The sequence below is a fragment of the Condylura cristata genome, unplaced genomic scaffold (assembly GCF_000260355.1).
Source record: "Condylura cristata isolate star-nosed mole 26May11 unplaced genomic scaffold, ConCri1.0 scaffold00014, whole genome shotgun sequence".
Taxonomy (NCBI): domain Eukaryota; kingdom Metazoa; phylum Chordata; class Mammalia; order Eulipotyphla; family Talpidae; genus Condylura; species Condylura cristata.
The window spans coordinates 33,664,287-33,685,014 of NW_004567115.1; the positions used below are offsets into that span (position 1 = coordinate 33,664,287).

At 34.6% G+C, this 20,728-nt stretch overlaps 1 protein-coding gene across 12 annotated transcripts in view; it reads right to left on the reverse strand.

Annotated features, from left to right (window-relative positions):
• Positions 1–20,728, reverse strand: part of MBNL1 (muscleblind-like splicing regulator 1) — a 166,007-nt gene that overhangs the window by 10,312 nt on the left and 134,967 nt on the right. For 8 of the 12 annotated variants that reach the window (XM_012724871.1, XM_012724865.1, XM_012724875.1 and 5 more), the window contains 4 exons: positions 19,402–19,602; positions 6,656–6,913; positions 5,452–5,505; positions 4,421–4,574 (listed from right to left, as the gene is read on the reverse strand). In XM_012724871.1, the coding sequence (XP_012580325.1) occupies positions 4,421–4,574; positions 5,452–5,505; positions 6,656–6,913; positions 19,402–19,602 (667 nt within the window). The remainder of the gene's footprint in view (positions 1–4,420; positions 4,575–5,451; positions 5,506–6,655; positions 6,914–19,401; positions 19,603–20,728) is intronic. The other 4 variants (XM_012724872.1, XM_004682337.2, XM_012724867.1 and 1 more) reach the window with 1 other exon arrangement.

The window sequence follows — 20,728 nt, forward strand, 5'->3', positions numbered from 1 at the left end:
TATTTCCTTGTTCACTGTAGCAGCAAGCACATAGATATGGAAGGGTTTGTGGCAACATCCACACAGGAGCTTTATTTGATGGGACACCAAGCACTAAGTCATGCATAAAGTAAAAGTGAAACTTCTGCATTGTCTTAGTTTGGAATTTAAATGTAGGGAAAATATTTCGAAGGGCTACCCTTTCTTCTAAGCTTCCAATTCATTTATGTAGGTATCTGGGAAAACACACTGCTGTTCATGGGTGGTTTGGGCCTTTAGGATTTCTCAGACTACCAAATAGTCTACCAGATTTCACATATAAAAATTGTTAATTAGATTTCAATTAAAAACCCAGCATGATAGATAATAAGGTTACAATAACATATATGGAGTATAGCACTGATGTTCACTATTGTTGAAATAAGATAAGTCAAACTAAATACTATATATAGTTCCTATGCTCCTTGACATATAAACATTGAGAAATTCAAATCTTTTTACCAAGTATGGGACACTATCCCAGATACAGAACTACTGTTCTTTCTGAGATTATTTTAGACTTCTTGGCTTTAAAATATCAGCCGATGTTATATTTCTATCTCACTCTTGGCACATCCTATTTAAATACTAGCAGCATCTGGGATGAACATTTGTTAGAAAAATATCTGCCAATGGAAGCTTGTCAGAGATGGCCCTACAAAACAAAGCTGCCATTGAGAACAGAGATTACTTAACTGGCATCCCTGAAACAGCTGCAATTAGTGTGTTGTCACAATTAGATCATGGGCACAATGATCACTGATTAAACCTGGTAATGGATTTAAGGCCACGTCCTCTCCTCCCACATGGAGTAATGCCGTGATGGATATTATTTAAGATTGGAGAATCTCTGCCATTTGTTATTACTACTGAGTCAAAGACTTGTGCAAGACAACAATAACAAACCAGTAATAACAAAGATGTTATTTGAGACAGTAGAGCAAGCAGTATTTAATCCTGGGTCTAGATCTTGTGAAATCCTTGTCCTTTAATGGTAGAATGGGATGACTGGGAAGGAGAGGTGGAAGAGATAAATGAAAGAGAAAAATGCGGTATTTAAAGAATATTAAAATCAGTTTAAATATTATACAGGTTATGTTTTTAAATTTATTACTTATTGTTATGCTGCAATTTGCCTATGATACTTCATTCCATGCATAATTAGGCCTTCACATGCTGCAAAAAAGTCAACTTTACCTTATCTCTTTAAACCCTAAACTTTTCATGATTTGAAATTTACTTTGATCTATCTTCCTTGTTACCTTTATAACCAATGCACACAGTTTTGAGGGATTTGAAGCAAATAAACATAGGCAGCAATGAAAATACTAGCCAGGGTGCAATAACTCACAAATATGAAGACATAATGCTGTAGGACCCACTTACCAAAACAAAAATTGCTTTTGAAATGACCATAAAATCCATCAAATAGATTGATTTACTAATAATGATGTGCAAAAAGCCAATTTAACTTTTTTCCCTCAAATTTTAGCATAAGGCAAACCTTAAGTGAATTTATTTGTTGATTTCAGACTGTCTCTATGAAAATATTTGCATGATAGAATAATGTGTTTATGAGGAATGTATTATTTTAATTATATGGTTTTTAAAATTAAATTTGTAATTAATTTGTGTGCAGATGCAGGGAAAACAACCATGGAAGTAATTTACAACTATGATGGTCAAAAGAACTTCAAGGACAAGAAACAGTGTAGAGAAAAAGTAATTAAAATGGGAATCTGGCTAAAGGTTCAGTGTTAGATGTGATCAAGTCTATTTAGACTATTAAGATAAAAACTATAGAGCTGATTTAAGATCTTCTAAATATAATGTATATAAGCGGGACTAATGCTTCACAATCAATTGAATTGTTCTTAACACTGTTATCCAAAGAAGCAAAAGCTATTCCTGTTTCTATTCATTCAATCAATTCCACAGCACCTTTGAATTCATGCAATAATATTAATTTTAAAAAATGCTTACTATGTTTCTGACTTTATCCTAATTGTCTATATAAAAAGGCAGTAAGAGAATGCGCTATCAAATTATGTTTAAAATTAATTTCAACATAAGTCTATGAAACAATTACCATTATTATCCTGATTTTACAAATGAAAAGACAAGTTTAGAGAGCTATAATCTTCATACAGTTGGTTTATACTTTCAAGCCTGATTTCAATCACTGTGCTAAGTTTTGAGTAAAATATCTGCATTAATTTCATTAATTACACAAAAAGTAACATGATGGAAACCTGTTTTCTTTTCTTTCTAGAAAACCAAACATTTGCTCCTGCTTCTCTCCTCTGCACCACCACCATAGAAATCTTTCTGCCCTTTTCTTTCTGGTAGAGTTACAACTCAATTCAAAGTTGAACGCACTTTGAATAAATTTATTTTTAAAACCCTTAAAGTCATAAGCCTACACTGATTGAGGCCAGTGTGCTCGGCTGAGAGAAGACAGAGTGTGCTTCTGGAATGGCAGGAGGCAAAAAAGGATGAGGATAATAAGACAGTGAAATCCAGGCAAGGTTCCTAAGTAGTTGGGTAAGCATTTGAGAAAATGGATTGCATGTGAGTCTTCCGTAGCTGGGATTTAGGATTCTAGTAATGCCTGGTATTTCTATCCAATACAAAATTGACTTAATTTAAATTCAGGAAAATAAACTGATATAAATATAAGTGATATTCCTTACACACCCTAATTTTAGTATAAAATGCATACCTGCAGCATAAATAGATTCTGGAGTATTCATAAACTATATGAATAGCAATTCAGTAATTGAAGGGTGATGGTTAAAAAAGGTACTATATATACATACATACATCTAAATTTAAAAATATCTTTAATGTGAACATAAGTCAATGTATGTACGTGGGAGACTATGGGATGTCAAGCACTAGCCATGGAGTTAGTGATGAGTAAGGTCTAATGACAGCCTCCCAAATCATTCACTGCATCTTCATACAAAGAGCCCATACACCTGAGAGACTGACCCAAACCTACTTGACCTGAGTTAAAGTTCTATCTAAATCTTGAAAGATATGTAACATTGCAAACCATTGGTAGGCCCAATTTATTCACTGGTAAAATGGGCATAATAATGGCAACCTGCTAGCATTGATGTGGGAGAAAAATGAGATGATGTATGTAAAGTACTGATTTGTATGTAAAGCATAACAGGAAAACACTCAATAAAGGTAGCTCTTTAGTATGAAATGGGTGACACTATGTGGCCTGATGCAATAGGGAGTTACAGGCTAGGAACTGGAGAGTATATATAATTTCTAAAAGATTTACTTGTTTTATGTAAACACTTTTAGACAAATATTTTGGCATTCCAGATTTATTCCTTGAGTAAAAAGCTTGCAATCCCTAGTATAAATACTTTATTCTTTTACCCAAATATAAATTCTGAATCCTTCATGACAATATGAACCTAAAACACTAACTATTGTCCACATAGGAGGGCTTGATCACTGACATACACACTCAATAATTAATTTATTTTTAATAACTAGCTGATATAATTGATATACATATTATTTCTGATATGTATATAAAGATATAAAAGTCTTTATACATATAAAGATATATATATATAAATATTAATATAATTTTTAGAAAGACTAAGAAGTAGAGGGAAAAATGGGGTTAGAGTCTCTAGTTAGTTGAATTCTAAATCATAAGAGTTTAATATGTCTTTTCTTTGGTAAACAGAGTGAGTAAATATCATAACTTTTCAGGTAAGTTTAGTTTTTAACTTTTAAATCCTTATGAATACTTCTAGAATATGTTTATGTGACTAGCTGAAATCAACTGAAGAATGAATATATAACTCAATAGTAAATGCAAACTTTGCTGGGCACAGAGGCCCATTTTAATATTAGCTTAGGAGTAACAATGATTTAAATATTGTACTGACTGGTATCTAAAAGAGCACTATTTTAGAGCTCTGGAACACAGAGTCAGTTTTTTATTCTCCACCTTGAAAACAAAAAGGCTAAAAAACAAAAATGAAAACTGAACATGTCATTTCATGTCATTCAGATTAATTCTACGGTGTGATGAAGGCAAAGGGGTCTTACAGCAGGAAAGTGTCATAAAATAGCTTGACAGACATACAACAATGTTGAAGAAAAGAAAAAGAAGAAAACTATATTTCAATTCCAAATTACACAACCAAAAGTAAATAAATAAAACATCACTGATCTTTACTCCATGTTTCATGAAAGTTACAAGTCTTCATTTTTAAGAACAACCACATGAAGTATCTGAAAGAAGTTGCCACTGTTGACCACCTTACCTTCCACCTTATCTATGACTAACAACAACTGGGGAGCTCTACCAGTAGAACTCAATGTGGACCATCATATTCATCATCGACAAACGCCAATCTCTTACCTGGTGGGAGAAATGCTGTATGTTGTTGCAACTGCATGTTGGCTAGAGCCTGTTGGTATTGGAAAATACCAGTGTTAAAGACTGCGGTGGCACCGTTGGTTTTTTCAAGAGCAGGCCTCTTTGGTAATGGGGGAAGTACAGCTTGAGGAATTCCCTGTTTAGTGAATGAGTATAAAAAACAAATACCAGTAAAAAGAGAAAAAGAAAAAAGAAAAATCAGTTGAAGGCAAAAATTGTTAGGAAGCATGAGCAAAGCAAGCAGCAGAGCACTTAACTACCCAAGGGGGGGGGGGAGTCCAATAATAAAAAAAAGAAAGTAAAGAAAAAAAAAAAAGCAAGATAAAGCTTTAAAGGAAGCATTATTTTCATCCAAAAAAAAAAAAAAAACCCACTAGTACAAGAGCATATGTTATCATGTGTGTTAAAAGTGTTTTAAGTCCCATAATGCTTCAGGCTTTCTGTGAGAAGCCGTTGATTTGGGAAAAGAAAAGCCGCACTGCGCGCTCCATGGATTGACAAGTATAAGCAATGTTAATAGTTATTTGTACAGTGACTGAAACAGGTCAAATAAAACCTAATTCCCTTCTGCTCCTCCCCCCAGCCCTACCTAGACATGCAAATGTCCCAGAACATGCAAGTTTTTTTTTTTTCTTAAACACTTAACTATAAATATTCAAAAGTAACTATTACTTCTATCACTAAAGCCATGCTAACCAAACAGGTACATAAATATACAATCAAAATACATTTTGAATGTCATTAAAGTATTTCATTAGAACATTCTACAATGTAGATAAACTGAATGTGGGCTGCTGGGCTTTCGGCATCTTTCATTGTATGATATCTGTCCAGGTACTTATTGTACAGTCTTTCCACTAATTTTGTCAGGAAACCACACTCAGTTTTTTCATTGTACTTTACAACTTTATAGCAGAAAAAGGAATATCTATTTTAAAATTGATTAAAAAAAAAAAAAACTTGTATCTACAATAAAGCTACATGCCAAGCTAAAAGGTGAAAGGTCATAGTACCAGGTCAAAGGTTGCCTCGAGGGGTCGCTTCAGTGATTTGACAGCCGACTGAGTCTTAATTAGCAGGCAGCGAGCACATGATGGCAATGGGCCAGTGGGGTTCAAGCGCATTAACATAAACAGCAAGCAGAGGTGCATCATGGGGGCAGCAGTGCATTTTGGGTAGGTGAGAAAAAACAAATAAAAAAACAAATCATCGGAATGCCATATACAACGAATAACAAGACTAAGCATGCACAATAAAGGCACTACTGAGTTGTTATTGGGAGGATAACTCCTCTTTGTAGTTAATTACAAACAAGATACTCTAACAAAAAAAAAGAGTGAAAGGAAGAGAGGAGGAGAGAGTCTGCCTTCTGTATTTTTGCTCAAGTATCCATAAACAAACACAGAAAAGACCTCTCTCGTGATCATTTTACTGTGCTATAAAATACCACACAGTGTTTTTTATGAATATTTCAATGATTAAGTCATATATTTATGTCAAAAAGGACAACATTAAAACAGCTAAGCAAAAACAAAGAATGGACTCATTAAAACCAGCTATTAGATGACATTAAAATTTACCTTAAAAACATAGCTCAGTGTCTACTCTAAATAATCCAGTTTCTAACTCCTTGAGTATCACTTTCTTCTTTCTGTGTGATGGCATAGTCAAGCTGCTCTAGTTTGATAATTATGTTTATGCCACACTCTTATTTAAGACAATCCAGGTAGCATCATGTTAAAAATCTTGTAGCTAATTCTAAAAACAATTTTGAAGCAATGCTCCTAAATAGTTCCAGATTTTGTTATTGTTAAAAGCAAGATATACATAGAGAAGAGTCTTGATGTGCAAAAGAACACACCAAAGGAAAACAATGGCTGATCAGATGGCACACAGAAATAAGAGGACCGGAGATGGCAATATCGTTAAATTGAAAGGGCGACTGGCGTGTTCTTTAACAAAGAGAAAGTTCAGAAATTCCATATCCAGAATAAGACAAAGAGTTAGGCCAAGGGTGGGAGCAATCGGAACCATTTGAGGAGTTACTCTCACTTCTGTGAACAGTAACTTCATTATGTATTGTCTGGGATACCTGAACAAACATATCTCAGCAAAAATTAAAAAAAAAAAAAGGTCAATAAAGGAGTAGCTTGTAGTTAGATATAGTTGTTCACTTTTCTTTTTGATTACTAGCAAGAGGCTGCTGTCTCTACTCACCATGGCAGCTGCGGTGGCTGCAGCCTGGGCTGCTGCAGCCTGGTTGACCTGGTATTGGGCAGCCTTGATCTTGGCTTGCAGATGTGCAGGAGGATGGAAGTATTTGCACTTTTCCCGAGAGCATCTCCCTTTGATGTAATCCATGCACACGGTGACTGTGTTGTCATTGGTATCAATCATTGTACTGTCAGCAGGGTGAGCAAACCGACAATCATTTTCTCCTCTGTTGCAATTGCCACGCTGATACTCTCGACATACCTACGAGGTCATTAAGTGCATGGGGGTCAGTCAACATAATCGAGAAGAATCTTTCTGAAGATTTTAACTGAGAGGTCAGGACTGTTGACAGAAGGCTACAGATGAAAGGGGGAAAAGAGATCACTTGTAAAAATAACTTGAAAATTCCTAGTTTGGTATAAAATTATAATCCCCTATTAGTAAAATGTCCATGAAAAAGAAAATACACCTGTGATTCCAGTTACAGTAAAACAGCTGAAAATCACGTTGATGTATTTATTAACTACCAAGGGAAAAGGGACAATTTTACAGTGCAGAAACCTAGCTGACACTATTTTAGCCACCTGCTCAATGGTTATGTCACCAGTAAAGAGACATCATGTACTGGCAGATTTGATGCCATGATAAATACACTTTACTTGTATTACTGCTGAGGTTGTATCGCCTATATCTAATCATGAAGAAACATCAGAGAAACAGAAACGGAAGGTGCTTTACTAAACAACGGATCGGTACTCTTTCATAGTGGCAAGGTCATCAAATAAAAAGACTGAAACCCCGGATGACCCTGGAGTCAGAGAAAGGATATTGGTAGGGCAACTGATGAAATCTGATTAAAGTCTGTAGCTTGGGTAATAGCACTGTATCAATGCTAATTTTCTGGTTTTGTAAGTGATACTCTGGTTATATAACATGGTAATATTTAGGTAAGCTGGATGAAGCATACACAGGAACTCTTAATTATGTTTTTTGCAATTTTCATGCTAATCTGAAACTATTTTCAAGTAAAAAGTATAAAAGGTGAGATGTGATAGCTTTTTAGTGGTATATTTCAAAAGCTAATTTTTCAATCATTAGATTCACTTAGATATACAGTAAATAGAAAAATATGAGTCTCTGCTATCACTTCTTTATATATATTAATTTTGTCATGGGCATCCTTGTGGGGAAAAAACAAAAAGTGGATTATTTCTCATTGACCTACTCAATTTTGACTCTTAGTTATTGTAAGTCAGGATTCCAGCACTGTGTTCATCAGCGATAGTGTGACCTTTTTACCACAAGAGGGCCATCTAAAACACAGAATGACCTTTTAATATCATCATACTTTGCTTCATGCTTCAAAGCAAGTTTTTATTTTTCAAAACATAGCAAATACCAACCCCAGTCTTTTATTTTGAATTCACTAAGAGAAGTGAGAACCTTGTTAAGATTTAAATAGTAAAGATTTTCTTGGACTTGCATACATATGATTGCATTTAATTCTAAATGTTTCTCCCTATTACATTCATATCACATAATTAAAGAAAGTATTTCCTTTAAAAAGGGACTCTATAATTTGTATGGTGATACATCTTTTTAAAAAGAATATTATTCATGACATCTTGTACTATATGGAAAACACAAGCTTGCTACATGGTTGTGTTCCTCATCTACAATGATGGGAAGACTCTAGTCATCATCTCTTTTAATTTATTTCTTTGAAAGGAATTACTGTAAAATAGCTATGTGCCAGAAATTCTGAGATTAAGAATACAAAGGTGACTGGGAAGTTACACAAGACCATACTTTTAAAATCACTGCCCATATCTTCTCGAACAGAGAAAGACAGGATAACCAGACACTTGTAATTTGAAACACAAAGTGATGAGGCTGCTACTCAGAACTGTTTTGCTCCAGTCTAGCTAAACATGGAAATTACTGGAGCTTTCTAACCCACAAATCCCCAATCTCAAACCAAAGTCACTAAATTGTCAACACAGGAAGAGACACATACTTAAATAAGAATAAAATCTTTTTCTGTTTCATATATATATGTGTGTGTGTGTGAGTGTGTGTGTGTGTGTGTATAATCCATGCTAACTTTATAATTTAAGCTAAATTTATACTATAGCCTAAACCCTAAAAGGGTTACTTTTCTGTTTAAGCAAACCTATGCAGTAATTCCTGCTTTTACAAATGTACGTTTACGAGCACATTGGTAGCAAGTAGCTAATATTATGTTTTTATTTATTGTATTTTTTGCCACATTGATATGAAAGATGGAAAGGTAGTTTATTTGTGGATTCTTTTAGTAATTATTAAAATCAAAGATGTACTATTGTTCAGAAAACAATAATGCCAGTGCTGGTGCCAGGAATTTGCTTGTCACTCTCCCAAAATACAATCTTACTGCTGGGCTGCTTTGACTGTCTCCATCTCAATGTTCTTTTTATTTCCAGTGATGTAACCTTAAGTTCATGTCACATAAGAATGAATGGTCCTTCTATGATACCACCTCGCCCCTCTCCATCAGTTTTATGTAGGTGTTGTGTGGTTATAGGTCAACATTTATTACAATTTTATTCACTTTCTTGCAGGATGTATTTAGGAAGAATTCTAAAAACATGTGAGCAGAGTTCATGACTATCCACCATTAGCTTAGAATTTTTCTGGGGCTGGAAGAATTTAATCAACTGCTTTTGCACAGTATACATTTCTGACTCTTTATCTCCCCGCCTACCACCCCTCTATTAAGTTTTCTCTGGACATGAGCAATGGGATAGAAAAAATACACACTGAATTAGCTGTTCTTTTTCATTATTCTTGCCTTTGACAAAACAAAGACAAACAGAAAATCTATTGTGAAGATTTGTACTGGTTAGAGTTATAGGCTGAGGGGCTAGAGAAGTTTGTCAAGTATTAAATGTGCAACTGAGTTTGTTGGGTACTTTGTTGAACAGATCAAACTTCCCAAAGCTTTTAAAACACATGATTTTACCTGCAATAATAAGCATCAATAAAATCAGATCTATCTCTTGACTGCTAAATATGAATTTAACTTTCCTTCTCTGGTAAGCTAAAAAAAAAAAAGACTATACTGATTCTCAAAAAGAAATCTCTTTGATGGTGAATTATATGAGCAAATTATAATTTCCAACAAAACAGTGTAATTCAAATGAGGATAAGAAATGGTATAATTTATAGAGACTTTGGAACTCAGATGGTAAAAGTAAATTGAAAATTATAGCAGCATAGTTCTTTGCTCCAGTTTGCATTAAAACATCTTTCAAATCATTGTAATTTATAGCTACTAAGAACAGTTTTTGTTCAACAGGGTAGAATAAGCTTCCTTACTAACATGCTAAGAGAGTGGTTATTGTTGAAAGTTGTATCAAATTCTATCAAACAGAAGTATATAATATAGGCAACTCATCCAGGGGACATCTATATTTCCAATATTTCTATATTACAAATGACACTGCAAAGAACATACTTATGAATACAGATATTTTGATTAATTTTTAAGAAAAAGTGTACAGAAACAGTATTAGAGTCAATAAATGTACTTTTTTAGCTTGATAAATGATTTAAAAAAAATTAAGTAAGTGTATATCCAGCCCTCCCTGGTGGCACAGTGGATTAAAGCACAGCACTAAGAAGCTAAAGCCACTTCAGCATGAGTTCAATCCCCACCTGACCCGGATGTGATCCACATGGCACAGCAGACCTCTCCTGACCCGCCCGCTGCTCCCCTCAGCAGTCTATTTCATCAGTCGGCCTGTTGTGTTCCCCAATCTGTCTCTGGTGAATCCTCTCACCACCCCTTTACCTTTGGCCTGTACCCCAGTTCTGTATGCACGAGTAAATCTTTAAAAAAAGTGTATATCCTATGTAAACACATAATATACTTCAATGAAGAAGAATATTTGTTGAGTCCTTTATTCTAATAGTACTAAGGTAAGTTTTATTTTGCAAATCAGGTAAGTTTTATAAAAATGTATAGAAAATGGACAGCAGCTGCTTTACAGTAAAAACCAAGGATTCACTAGAGATATTAAGTGCTACATCCATGTCCAGAGATAATATCTATGGAATAAATATAATAATTAAAAGAAAAATAACCAGAAATACTGCTCAAAGAAATTTGAATTGATTCTATATAAGCCTTCTTATATATACCACTGAAAGGTAATATAAAATCAGAAAATTATGGGGTCTAATACCTCAAAGTAATAAAGATTCTTAGGAAGACCCACAGCTAATATCATACTCAATGGTAAAAACTGAAAGCATTTCCCCCAAAGATCAGAAATAAGACAAGGATGGCCACTTCCACCATTATTATTCAACATAGTATTGGCAATCCACGCCAGAGCAATTAGGCAATAAAAAGATATAAAAGGATTTCAGATTGGAAAAGAAGTAGTAAAATTTTAACTATTTACAGATCACATGATAATATTCATAAAAAGTCCACAAGACTCTACTAAGAAGTTACTAGAAATAGTAGATGAACAGTAGGATTGTAGAATGGTAGATAAAAGACCCCCATATGGCCAAATCAGTCCTGAGTAAAAAGAACAATGGAGGCTTTATGCTCCCTGGTTTCAAATTATACTACAAAGTGATAGTAACCAAAGCAGTTTTGTATAAACAGGCCCATGGAATATAAACAGGCCCATGGAATAGAGGTGTCAGACACAAATATGGGCAACTGATGTATGAAATGAAACCAAGACCATACAAGAGAGGAAGTAAAGCCTCTCTTTACTTAAAGTACTCTCTTACTTAAATGAAAATTCAATCTTCATTTAATTTTATGCAAAAACACTAATTCAAAATGAGCTAAGACTCAGATATAAGACCTAAAACTATAAAATACACGAAAGAAATACAGGCAATATACTCCTGGAAAATCTAGCTCCAATGGTAAGGGAAGGAAAAGCAAAAAGAGACAAATGGGACTACATCACACTAGAAAGCCTTGTAGAATGAAATACATCACCACAAAAAATAAAAAGGTAATATACCAACTGGGAGATGTATACCAAACATCCCACAAGGGGTTAATTTCCAAAATATATGAGAAACTCATAAAACTCAAACAAACAAAAAAAACAAAAAAACTCAAACAACCCAATCAAAAAATGAGCAAATGACCTAAGTAAACATTTCCAAAGAAGATACATGGATGCCTATGAGCACATTAAGACATGTTCAACATCTACTGCTATTAAAAAAGAAATGTAAATTAAAACCACAATGAGCTATTGCTTCACCACTCTAAGAATGGTCTATATATAAAAGAAAAGCAAGGATATAGTAAAAAAAGAAACACTATTTACTCTTGGTAATAATGTAAATTGGTGCAGCCTCAATGAAAGACAGTATGAAGATTAATTTAAAAAACAGTAATGGAAATACCATATGATCTAGCAATACCACTCCTAGGTATTTATTCAATTTAGAACCACTAATGAGAAAAGACTTATGCACCCCTGTACTTATAGAAGCATGATTCACAATAGACACATCATCAACCATAAACAGATGGAAAGATAAAGAAATTATGGTATATATACTCAATGGAATAATGGTCAGTTATTAAAAAGGCTGAAATGGTGCTTTTTCGGACAAAATGGCTGGATTACCAGATGATTATGCTGAATGAAATAAGAAAGTAAAAGAAAATCACCAGTTGACTTCACTCATTTATGGAATACATATAACCAAAGATGAAAAAGTGGCAAAATCTAACAAAAATAAGAGACTGAAAAATATGGTGGTTATCACAGGGGAAGGGAAAAACATGGAGGCAGTAAGGTAGGGAAGGGGAGTTGCCATGAGCACTAGCACTTTGGTGGAGGGTGAGTGAAGCCAGTGCACATTTTTAGATATGAAGTTGTATTTCCAAATTATATAGCTAGGTGAACAAATGAAAATTTGATTGATAATAAATTGCAGGGTCACTTACTAATTATGAAATAGTGAATACTGACTAAGATAATGTAAAAAAAAAATCTGGTTAAAATAAACAGTTGTTACTTGGTCTCTCATTTTTAATAAACATGATGAATATTCAAAAAGTCCAAAATAAGAAGTTTTATAAGCAGTATTAAAGTCAGCAGTGCTTTGTAAGTTAATGAACTGAGATTCAAAAGAAATCAGTGTCAATGTTTGAACTTGCTCAAAACTGCAGAGTAATTTACATTTTCTTTACGGAGCTTTATGAAGCAATGTTTCATACTCATAATATTTGTTTAATTAATTCAGTCATCTTTGGAGAATAACATCTAAAAATAGGAATAAGGAAAGAGACACTGTCCATTTTCATATTTTGGGAAGTCAATTAAATGCTGATGACCAAAATTAAGAAGCTTATCCAAAGACATACATATATGTATCTATGTCAACAAAAAGCATCATGGACTTTATTTTCTATTAAGCTTGACCGAGTACAACACTAAATAAGGATAATCAATGATTTTATCATCATCTCTAGAACATTATATGTATAAGTATACAATCTAGGGCAAAGCAATTTTCTACATTTCCAATTCAAAAAGGATTCAAATTGTCACCTTTTAAAATCCTGCTATTAGAGAAAGTAGTCAATTGATTATTCAGTTATATTTTCAAGATAAATAACTTGTGACATATCTAGTTTCATCGTATTTTTTACTATAAAACATTGGCTTATGTGAGCTTTACTTCCCCTTTAAGAAAGGGGGGCCTCCCTAGTGACCTATGGGTTAAGTCTCAACACTATTATACTATCACCACTGTGTCCAGTTTGTCCCAGACAGCAGACTTCTCTCTTCCCTACTGCTCCCCTCAGCAGTGCATTTCAGTGAATCCATCTGTTCTGTTCCCCCTCTGTTTCTGGTGATCCCTCTTACCTCCCACATCTCTGGCCCAAACCCACTTCTTCTATGCACAAATAAAGGAATACATCTGTTAAAAAATGAGGAATTAAGATACCACAAAGATTTGTGTTAAAATCAAAGAGTTTTCTTTGAAATCTAACTAAAGAACAGTTCATTAATATCGAGCCAGGGAACAAGCATATTTCTATAGATGGTGTAACTGAGATTTTGACCTCAGTATATATACTAAGAAAAAAAAAATCAAATTTGGAGATACAGGAAAGACCATGGGAAGAAAATTTCCCATTAAATATACTGCCAGGATTTCACTTACTCATATCTATGAAAAAATGTGCAAAACAACAGGTCCAAGCAAAACAAACATCTCTGAAATAAGCTCATCAATACATCACAATGCTCAGAATTACTCACATTTTTGTTCTTGCTACATAGCTGCAAAGACTGGGAAATTTTTACATTAATTTGAATGAGAAATGGAGGAACAGTAAAAATGAGTGCCCAAGTGAAGATGAACAGTTACCTTATTTTACAGCACTTAACAACTCTGTCATTTTCAAAACAGAATTCAAATAATCTGAGTAATAATGGGCAGAGACATGGTAAATTCACTGTCTGATATGAAGGCATGACTGAACTTTAGAGAGCTATTCTAAACCCCTATTACAGGGTTTTCTGTGTTTATGTTCATTTGCTTGGCAAAAACATCCCAACATACTCATCAAGAATTTACATGGATATAACTTCAAAGAATAATGGAGCAGAATGGGTATATTTATTCTGTGTTTAGGGACTGAAATACCCGGGAAGGGAGTGAGAAGACTTCACAGGAAAGATGAGAAGAGGCTACCCACCTTTGCTCTGAGATATTAAGATCTTATAAGTGTAAAATTTTAACTACACAGACTTGTTTGCAAAAAGGGCTGAAGATTTCTTGGAAATTCTTTTGAGAAATAAACATATAATAGAAATAGTCAAATACACTTTACAAAATACAAAATTAAAATAAGCCCATCAATAAGTTTTTCTAATATTATTAAAACCACTTGCTTTTCTAATTTGTAATCAAATGCATTAAATGGCAAATCCATTAAGGTCCAACTAAAACCTCAATGCAGGCATATCTTCCACTATCATTTTAATCCTTATTTACCTTTAAAAATTCTTTTTTTGTGTATGGCCAATTAGGTATCATTTTCTACCATATGAAAATAATAGGTACCAAACTGATGTGTCACTGAAAATCATGCCAAGATTTCCATCATTGAATAAAACCTCCAGCACAAGAATATTTTATTTCATAACATATTATAACAGAAAATAACACAAGCCATGTGGTTTGTTCACCTTCCTTGGAACACATCATTTTTATCTGATATAGACTACTGATATAAAAATAATGCTATTAACCAATTGACAATTTTACATCTTCATCAGGACCTGGAATACATGGTTATTAGTCTGACATATGATAATTTTAAATGATATAACCTACTTTAATAATCATTACTGTTTACCGAAAACATTTCGTTATTTTGTTCAGCATATTTCAGCATATTAAAAAAATGTGAAATGTGAAGTGAAACTGAGAAGGCAAATTGTAAATTCAGAGTCACAGTCAACTGCACATGAGGTAAATGTTAAGAAGCCAAGTCTGAAGTAACAGGTGCAAGTGTCCTCTGGAATAAGTATTTATAGACTATTTGTATTTAAAATTGCCTTGCAGCTCTGTGAAGATTCCTGATTCCCATGGAGATCTACGGAATCACTCTGTGGGAATGACATACTGCATTTTTAACCATCATCCCTAGTGATCTGATCACATTTAAACTTGAAAACCATTACTCGTGAACAAAACACCATATTTTGTAATTGAGATTCTCAAAATGCAAACATGTTCCCGAGGAGAATGCTAACAAATATAACTATGTCATGTTTTATTTTCTCTGTTGAATGACTTAAGCTCTGAATAAGGGCATGTATCTTTATGACATTAACTGACTAACTGGTTGATAGTTAGACTCATGTATTCTTTCATTAAAAAAGTTATTGGGGCCCTCTCTGGTGGCGCAGCGGGTTAAAACACAGCACTGAGAAGCTAAAGCCACCTCCGCATGAGTTCGATTCCCGCCTGCCCCCGAGGTGACCACATGGCGTGGCAGACCTCTCTTGACTCGCCCGCTGCTCCCCTCGGCAGTGTACTTCGTCGATCTGCCTGTTCCGCTCCCCACTCTGTCTCTGGTGAAGCCTCTCACTGCCCCTGAGCCTCTGGCCTGTACCCCAGTTCTGTATACACAAATAAATAAATCTTAAAAAATTATTGGGCATCATTTTATGAGCATGGTGTTTTTCTCGTATGGACTTTTTCAACTTATTGATAAGTCAATTAAAAGGCATTCTATATTGCCTTTTAACTGGATATCACTGAATAATTACATTCATGGATCCTTTTTGCACCATAGAAAATTACTGTGTATCTTCAAATACGTGAAACAATGGTATCATCAACTCTTCATAATTAAGCAGGGATATGATAAAAGCCTCCGTTCTTTTCAGTGTTACAGATTTTAACAATTTCTCTGAATAATCATTGAAAATAAACTGTATTTGGAAATTATGTCCCAAGGTCACAAGATAAGATTTTAAATTCAGTAACCAAAATTTAAGGTAAGTGTTCCTCTTTGAAGAAACCGTGACAATTGAATTTTGCACTATATAAAAAAAATCTTCTAAAAGATATCCAATAAAGAATGGATATTATTAGCATTGAATAAACAATTGCTTTACGCACACATATCTAATTTAAAATGTCTATTTTAAATAAACTTTCAATAGCCCAACTGGCATTATTAGCAAGAAAATTACCTTACAAGCAATAAAATGACCTTAAAGTCTTTAACATGTCCCAAATGGAGATGATCTTGGAGATTCTCTTGTACAATTTTTATATATGTAAAATGTGATGCTCAGAGAATTAGCACTATCATAATGCTAATCCTTGATTCCCATTTTCAAACTTAACATTTTTTGGTAGTATAATATTGAATGTTACAAATAAGCCAGGTCTTTCCAGTAATTAAACAAGAATTAGAAGGCTGATGATCTACAGACTTTAATATTACTGTGTAACAATTTATCGCAAAAATAGCAAGAAAATCTGGTGAATATTTTAACTGACTTGAAATTTTGTCATTTCAACAGGAACTAGTATTTAAAAATGTACTTCTGAGTTCATGAGGAAAAAGTAGAGCTTGAAACCCCTATTAATTCAACATGTGACCAATTAGTAAATAAGTGTGTGTTCATTACTGCCAAATCTCTTACACTCTGACATGCAGTGCAAGATGTAGCACACAAGAGGAAATAATCTGAAGATCAGAATGTCTAAATTCACACATTCAGAAGAGAAAGATTCACCTAGGCTCCCACTGGTTGTAGCAGTGATACTGGACCAGATCTTGTTAACATGAATTAAGATAGGAAGCTGCCTCCCATTAGCCACTTAGATAAGTAAAATTCAGGTTAAAGGGAAATGAAAGTTCATGTAGCAGTAGCCATTTTTTTGTAATGAGTACAGATGAAAACAGACAAAACACATGAAAGAAAAACAAAACCAAATAATCACAGGCTTCACTTCCAAAAGTCACACGGAATATAACCAGTGAAGACTACCTAAAATGGTGGAAGGATTAGTTTAGAAGCAGTCTGGCCACACCATTCTGCCTTCTGAAGAAATCTGAATAGCGATTTCTGAGCATTTTGATTATCTGTGATTAACAATTAATTCAATAAAGTTCATCTCATATTATCTCTTTGGTTCCCATTAATCAATCATCAATTATGCATTATGAACCCAACATTTGCTTCAGAAAGGTCGGGAGTGGAAAAGTGATTCACATGTTGGCCATCCAATAATTTTTAAGTAAGTACAGTTTCTTTAATTTCTTCCTAAATTATCTTCAAATAGCATTAGTCAATTAGTGAGCAAGTGCAACTGTCAATGACAAGCCACTCACAAGTCAAGGTGTATTGCTCTGGCATAAAGCATAGTTCTCAGCTAAAAGAGGCTTGCTCTCAACATCCTTCCTAAGTTTTCTTTATGGAACTTTCTTAGTTACTACCTTTCCCCAAAGTGTTCAATGAAAAGCCTACATATTAAATAATTTAAACAAAGACACTTAAAAAAACATACAGAAGTCAAAATCTGCTGGCTCCTCTTTGTGTTACTACCTCACAGGACACAGAAGTTAGCGCAGTGTTTAAAAATGGAATTCTGAGTTCAATTGCTTTGGAGAATATCATTGATATTTTTATTTAAATAGAATTGAATCTGTACTTTGCTTTTGGTAGGATGGTCATTTTAAAAATGTTAATTCTTCCAACCCAGGAGCAGGGGATATTTTTCCATTTCATAAGCTCTCTGAATATCCTACTATGTGGCCTTTATATCTCCCCCCTTAAATTTATCTTCAGTGAAATGGGGAGTTAATGAGACTACGAGATTATTTTGAGAATTAAATATGTGTTGATGGTATGTTTGATAAGACAGGAAATAGCCAGTAAATATTAACTATTGCTTTGAAAAAGGTAGTGGTAATTGTTAAATATGCTGAAATCTGAGGTCCTTTGTCATGCAACAAAACAACAAAGAAGTATTGGTGCTTAATAAACAAATTTTTGCTAACCTGATAAATTATTAGTGTCAATTATCTTCACACAACAGCCTTATTTTGCCTGCTTTCCAGTAATTAACACAGACAAGACTTCTCAGCACCAACTATTGCCTCATTCTCATCAGGGAAAAGACAAAGAGATTATTTTATTCTTCAGCTGGAACCCATGCCAGGTTTTAGAGCTTCACGGTAGAGTAAATGCTACCATTTTTCACTCCATCTATAAGTTTACCAAATCTATTAATTTACAGTCATGCTGAAACTCTGAACAACCACTTCAATGGAAGATTTATACCTTTAATTTCTTTTTCATGTTTCAGAAAAACACATACATCTGATGATACTTAAGACTTAGAGCATTGTGAAATTTCCAATTAAAAAAACCTTTAGAAGAGAACATTTCACAAACAAAGCTGTCCTGATATTCCAACCACACTATTGTGAGGCCCTAGAGGAAACTTGCAATAATAAATTTTAAAATGTTTTATAGATAATATACTAAATAATCTTTGTTACCTCTTTATTAAGAACAGTATAAGGGGGTTGGAAGAATTTGTTGTTGGTGGCAGTAAAGACATGAACAGTTAGGAAGCATAAGCCAGAGAGTCCTCCAACTCTTTGACATAAGTGCTATTAAACTCTCCTTTTTTTTTCTCTTTAAGATTTATTTATTTGTGCATACAGACGTGGGGTACAGGCCAGAGGCTCAGGGGGCGGTGAGAGGCTTCACCAGAGACAGAGTGGGGAGCAGAACAGGCAGACAACAAAGTACACTGCTGAGGGGAGCAGCGGGCAGTCAGCAGAGGTCTGCCACGCCATGTCGTTACCTCCAGGGCAGGTGGGGATCGAACTCATGTGGAAGTGGCTTTAGCTTCTTAGTGCTGCGCGTTAACCCACTATGCCACCAGGGAGGGCCTAAGCTCTCTATTTTTAAATAAAGAAACTAAGGCACAAAGAAGTAGTCGACGCCAGTGCCAAAGATCTTATCCACTGTTTTATATATGGACCATTGTGGCTGCATAAACATTGCATCTGTCACATGTAGCATATCTATATCTTACTAAAATGCTCTAAACAGAAAAGCAAACTCACTTGTGACTGCAATCACTAGTACGGCCATGGAAGAAACAAAACAGCACATTTCAAAGTTAGAATAGAATAATAAAAAACACCAACGCATCATTCCTACCTCAAGTCTGTCTGTCCTCATTAGTTTCTGTGCAGCAGCCGCAGCAGCTGCAGGTACAGGGACCCCAGGGTTTCCTGTCACCAACATCGGTGCCGTCGGCAAGATTTCTGCAGGAACCAGGCTTGGGGAAACGGGCCCCAGGTATGGATTAAAGGCTGCTGATGCATTGGTGGCTAAGCTTGGTGCAACTGAAAACATTGGCTGAAAAGTGAAATAAAAAGCACAATTTAATGCACAGGTCTCATCGCAAAGTTGGTACTCTGCATTATACATCTACCCTCCATCAGCCCCTCCATCCATAACCCATTCTTCCTTACCTCATTTAAATCTGTGTTTTACTTAAACTCACTAAGGCTAAGAAATGCTTCTTATATAAGTATTCATCAAGTCAATGCTTTCCTAAAATGTAGTAGGTAAAATATTCCATTTTTCATGAGAATTTTAAAGTTGGTAGTGTATAATACTTGTAATTTTTTTGAACAACACATTATTCAGTAATACAAACTCATCTTGATCTTTGTCTTATTTTAATCCTAGTAACTTGTCTAAGAAATGCATTTCATAATTGTTATGTCAGAGGTATTTGAAAGATGTGTTTACAACTGTTAATAGGTTGCAAGTGTCCTATTATCTCAAGTAAATAAAGCAGAATTCCCGTGGGTAACAGACTTTCACAGTCAATGTAAACTCTGTAAATCTCATGGGGTGTGTTGAAGGTGATGATGACAACATATTTTTCAAGCATGTAAGATAAAGCATTTGGCATATTCACGCGTAGGCTTTTCTAAGGGAAATTATAAATGTTCTGCCAGCCTCTTACACCAGGTGATGTAACAATGAATTCACTTTACTAGTGAGAAACCATTCTGAAAGGTGAAGTCTGAAATAGAATACTGCAAAACAAATGCTACAAATAGAATTCTGCCAGAAACGCTTTCATGGATGTATGAGAATGGTTTCTATTTGTTGGTAAGAACATTTGCATATCAGGCATCATATCTATTCTTAAGCAGAATTAAATAATTTACCTGAAATCTATTTTAACAATTTGCTTTTCAAATTTTTTTATGGGGTACAGGCCAGAGATGCTGAGGGTGAGAGGATTCACCAGGGACAGAGTAGGGAGCAGAACAGGCAGATCGATGAAGAACACTGTTGAGGGGAGCAGTGGGCGGGTCAGGAGAGGTCTGCCACGCTGCGTGGATCTCCTCCCGGGCAGGCAGGCGGGGATGGAACTCATGCGGAAGTGGCTTAAGCTTCTTAGTGCAGTGCTTTAACCCCCTGCGCCACCAGGGAGGGCCCTGCTTTTCAAATTTTTAAAGCAAAG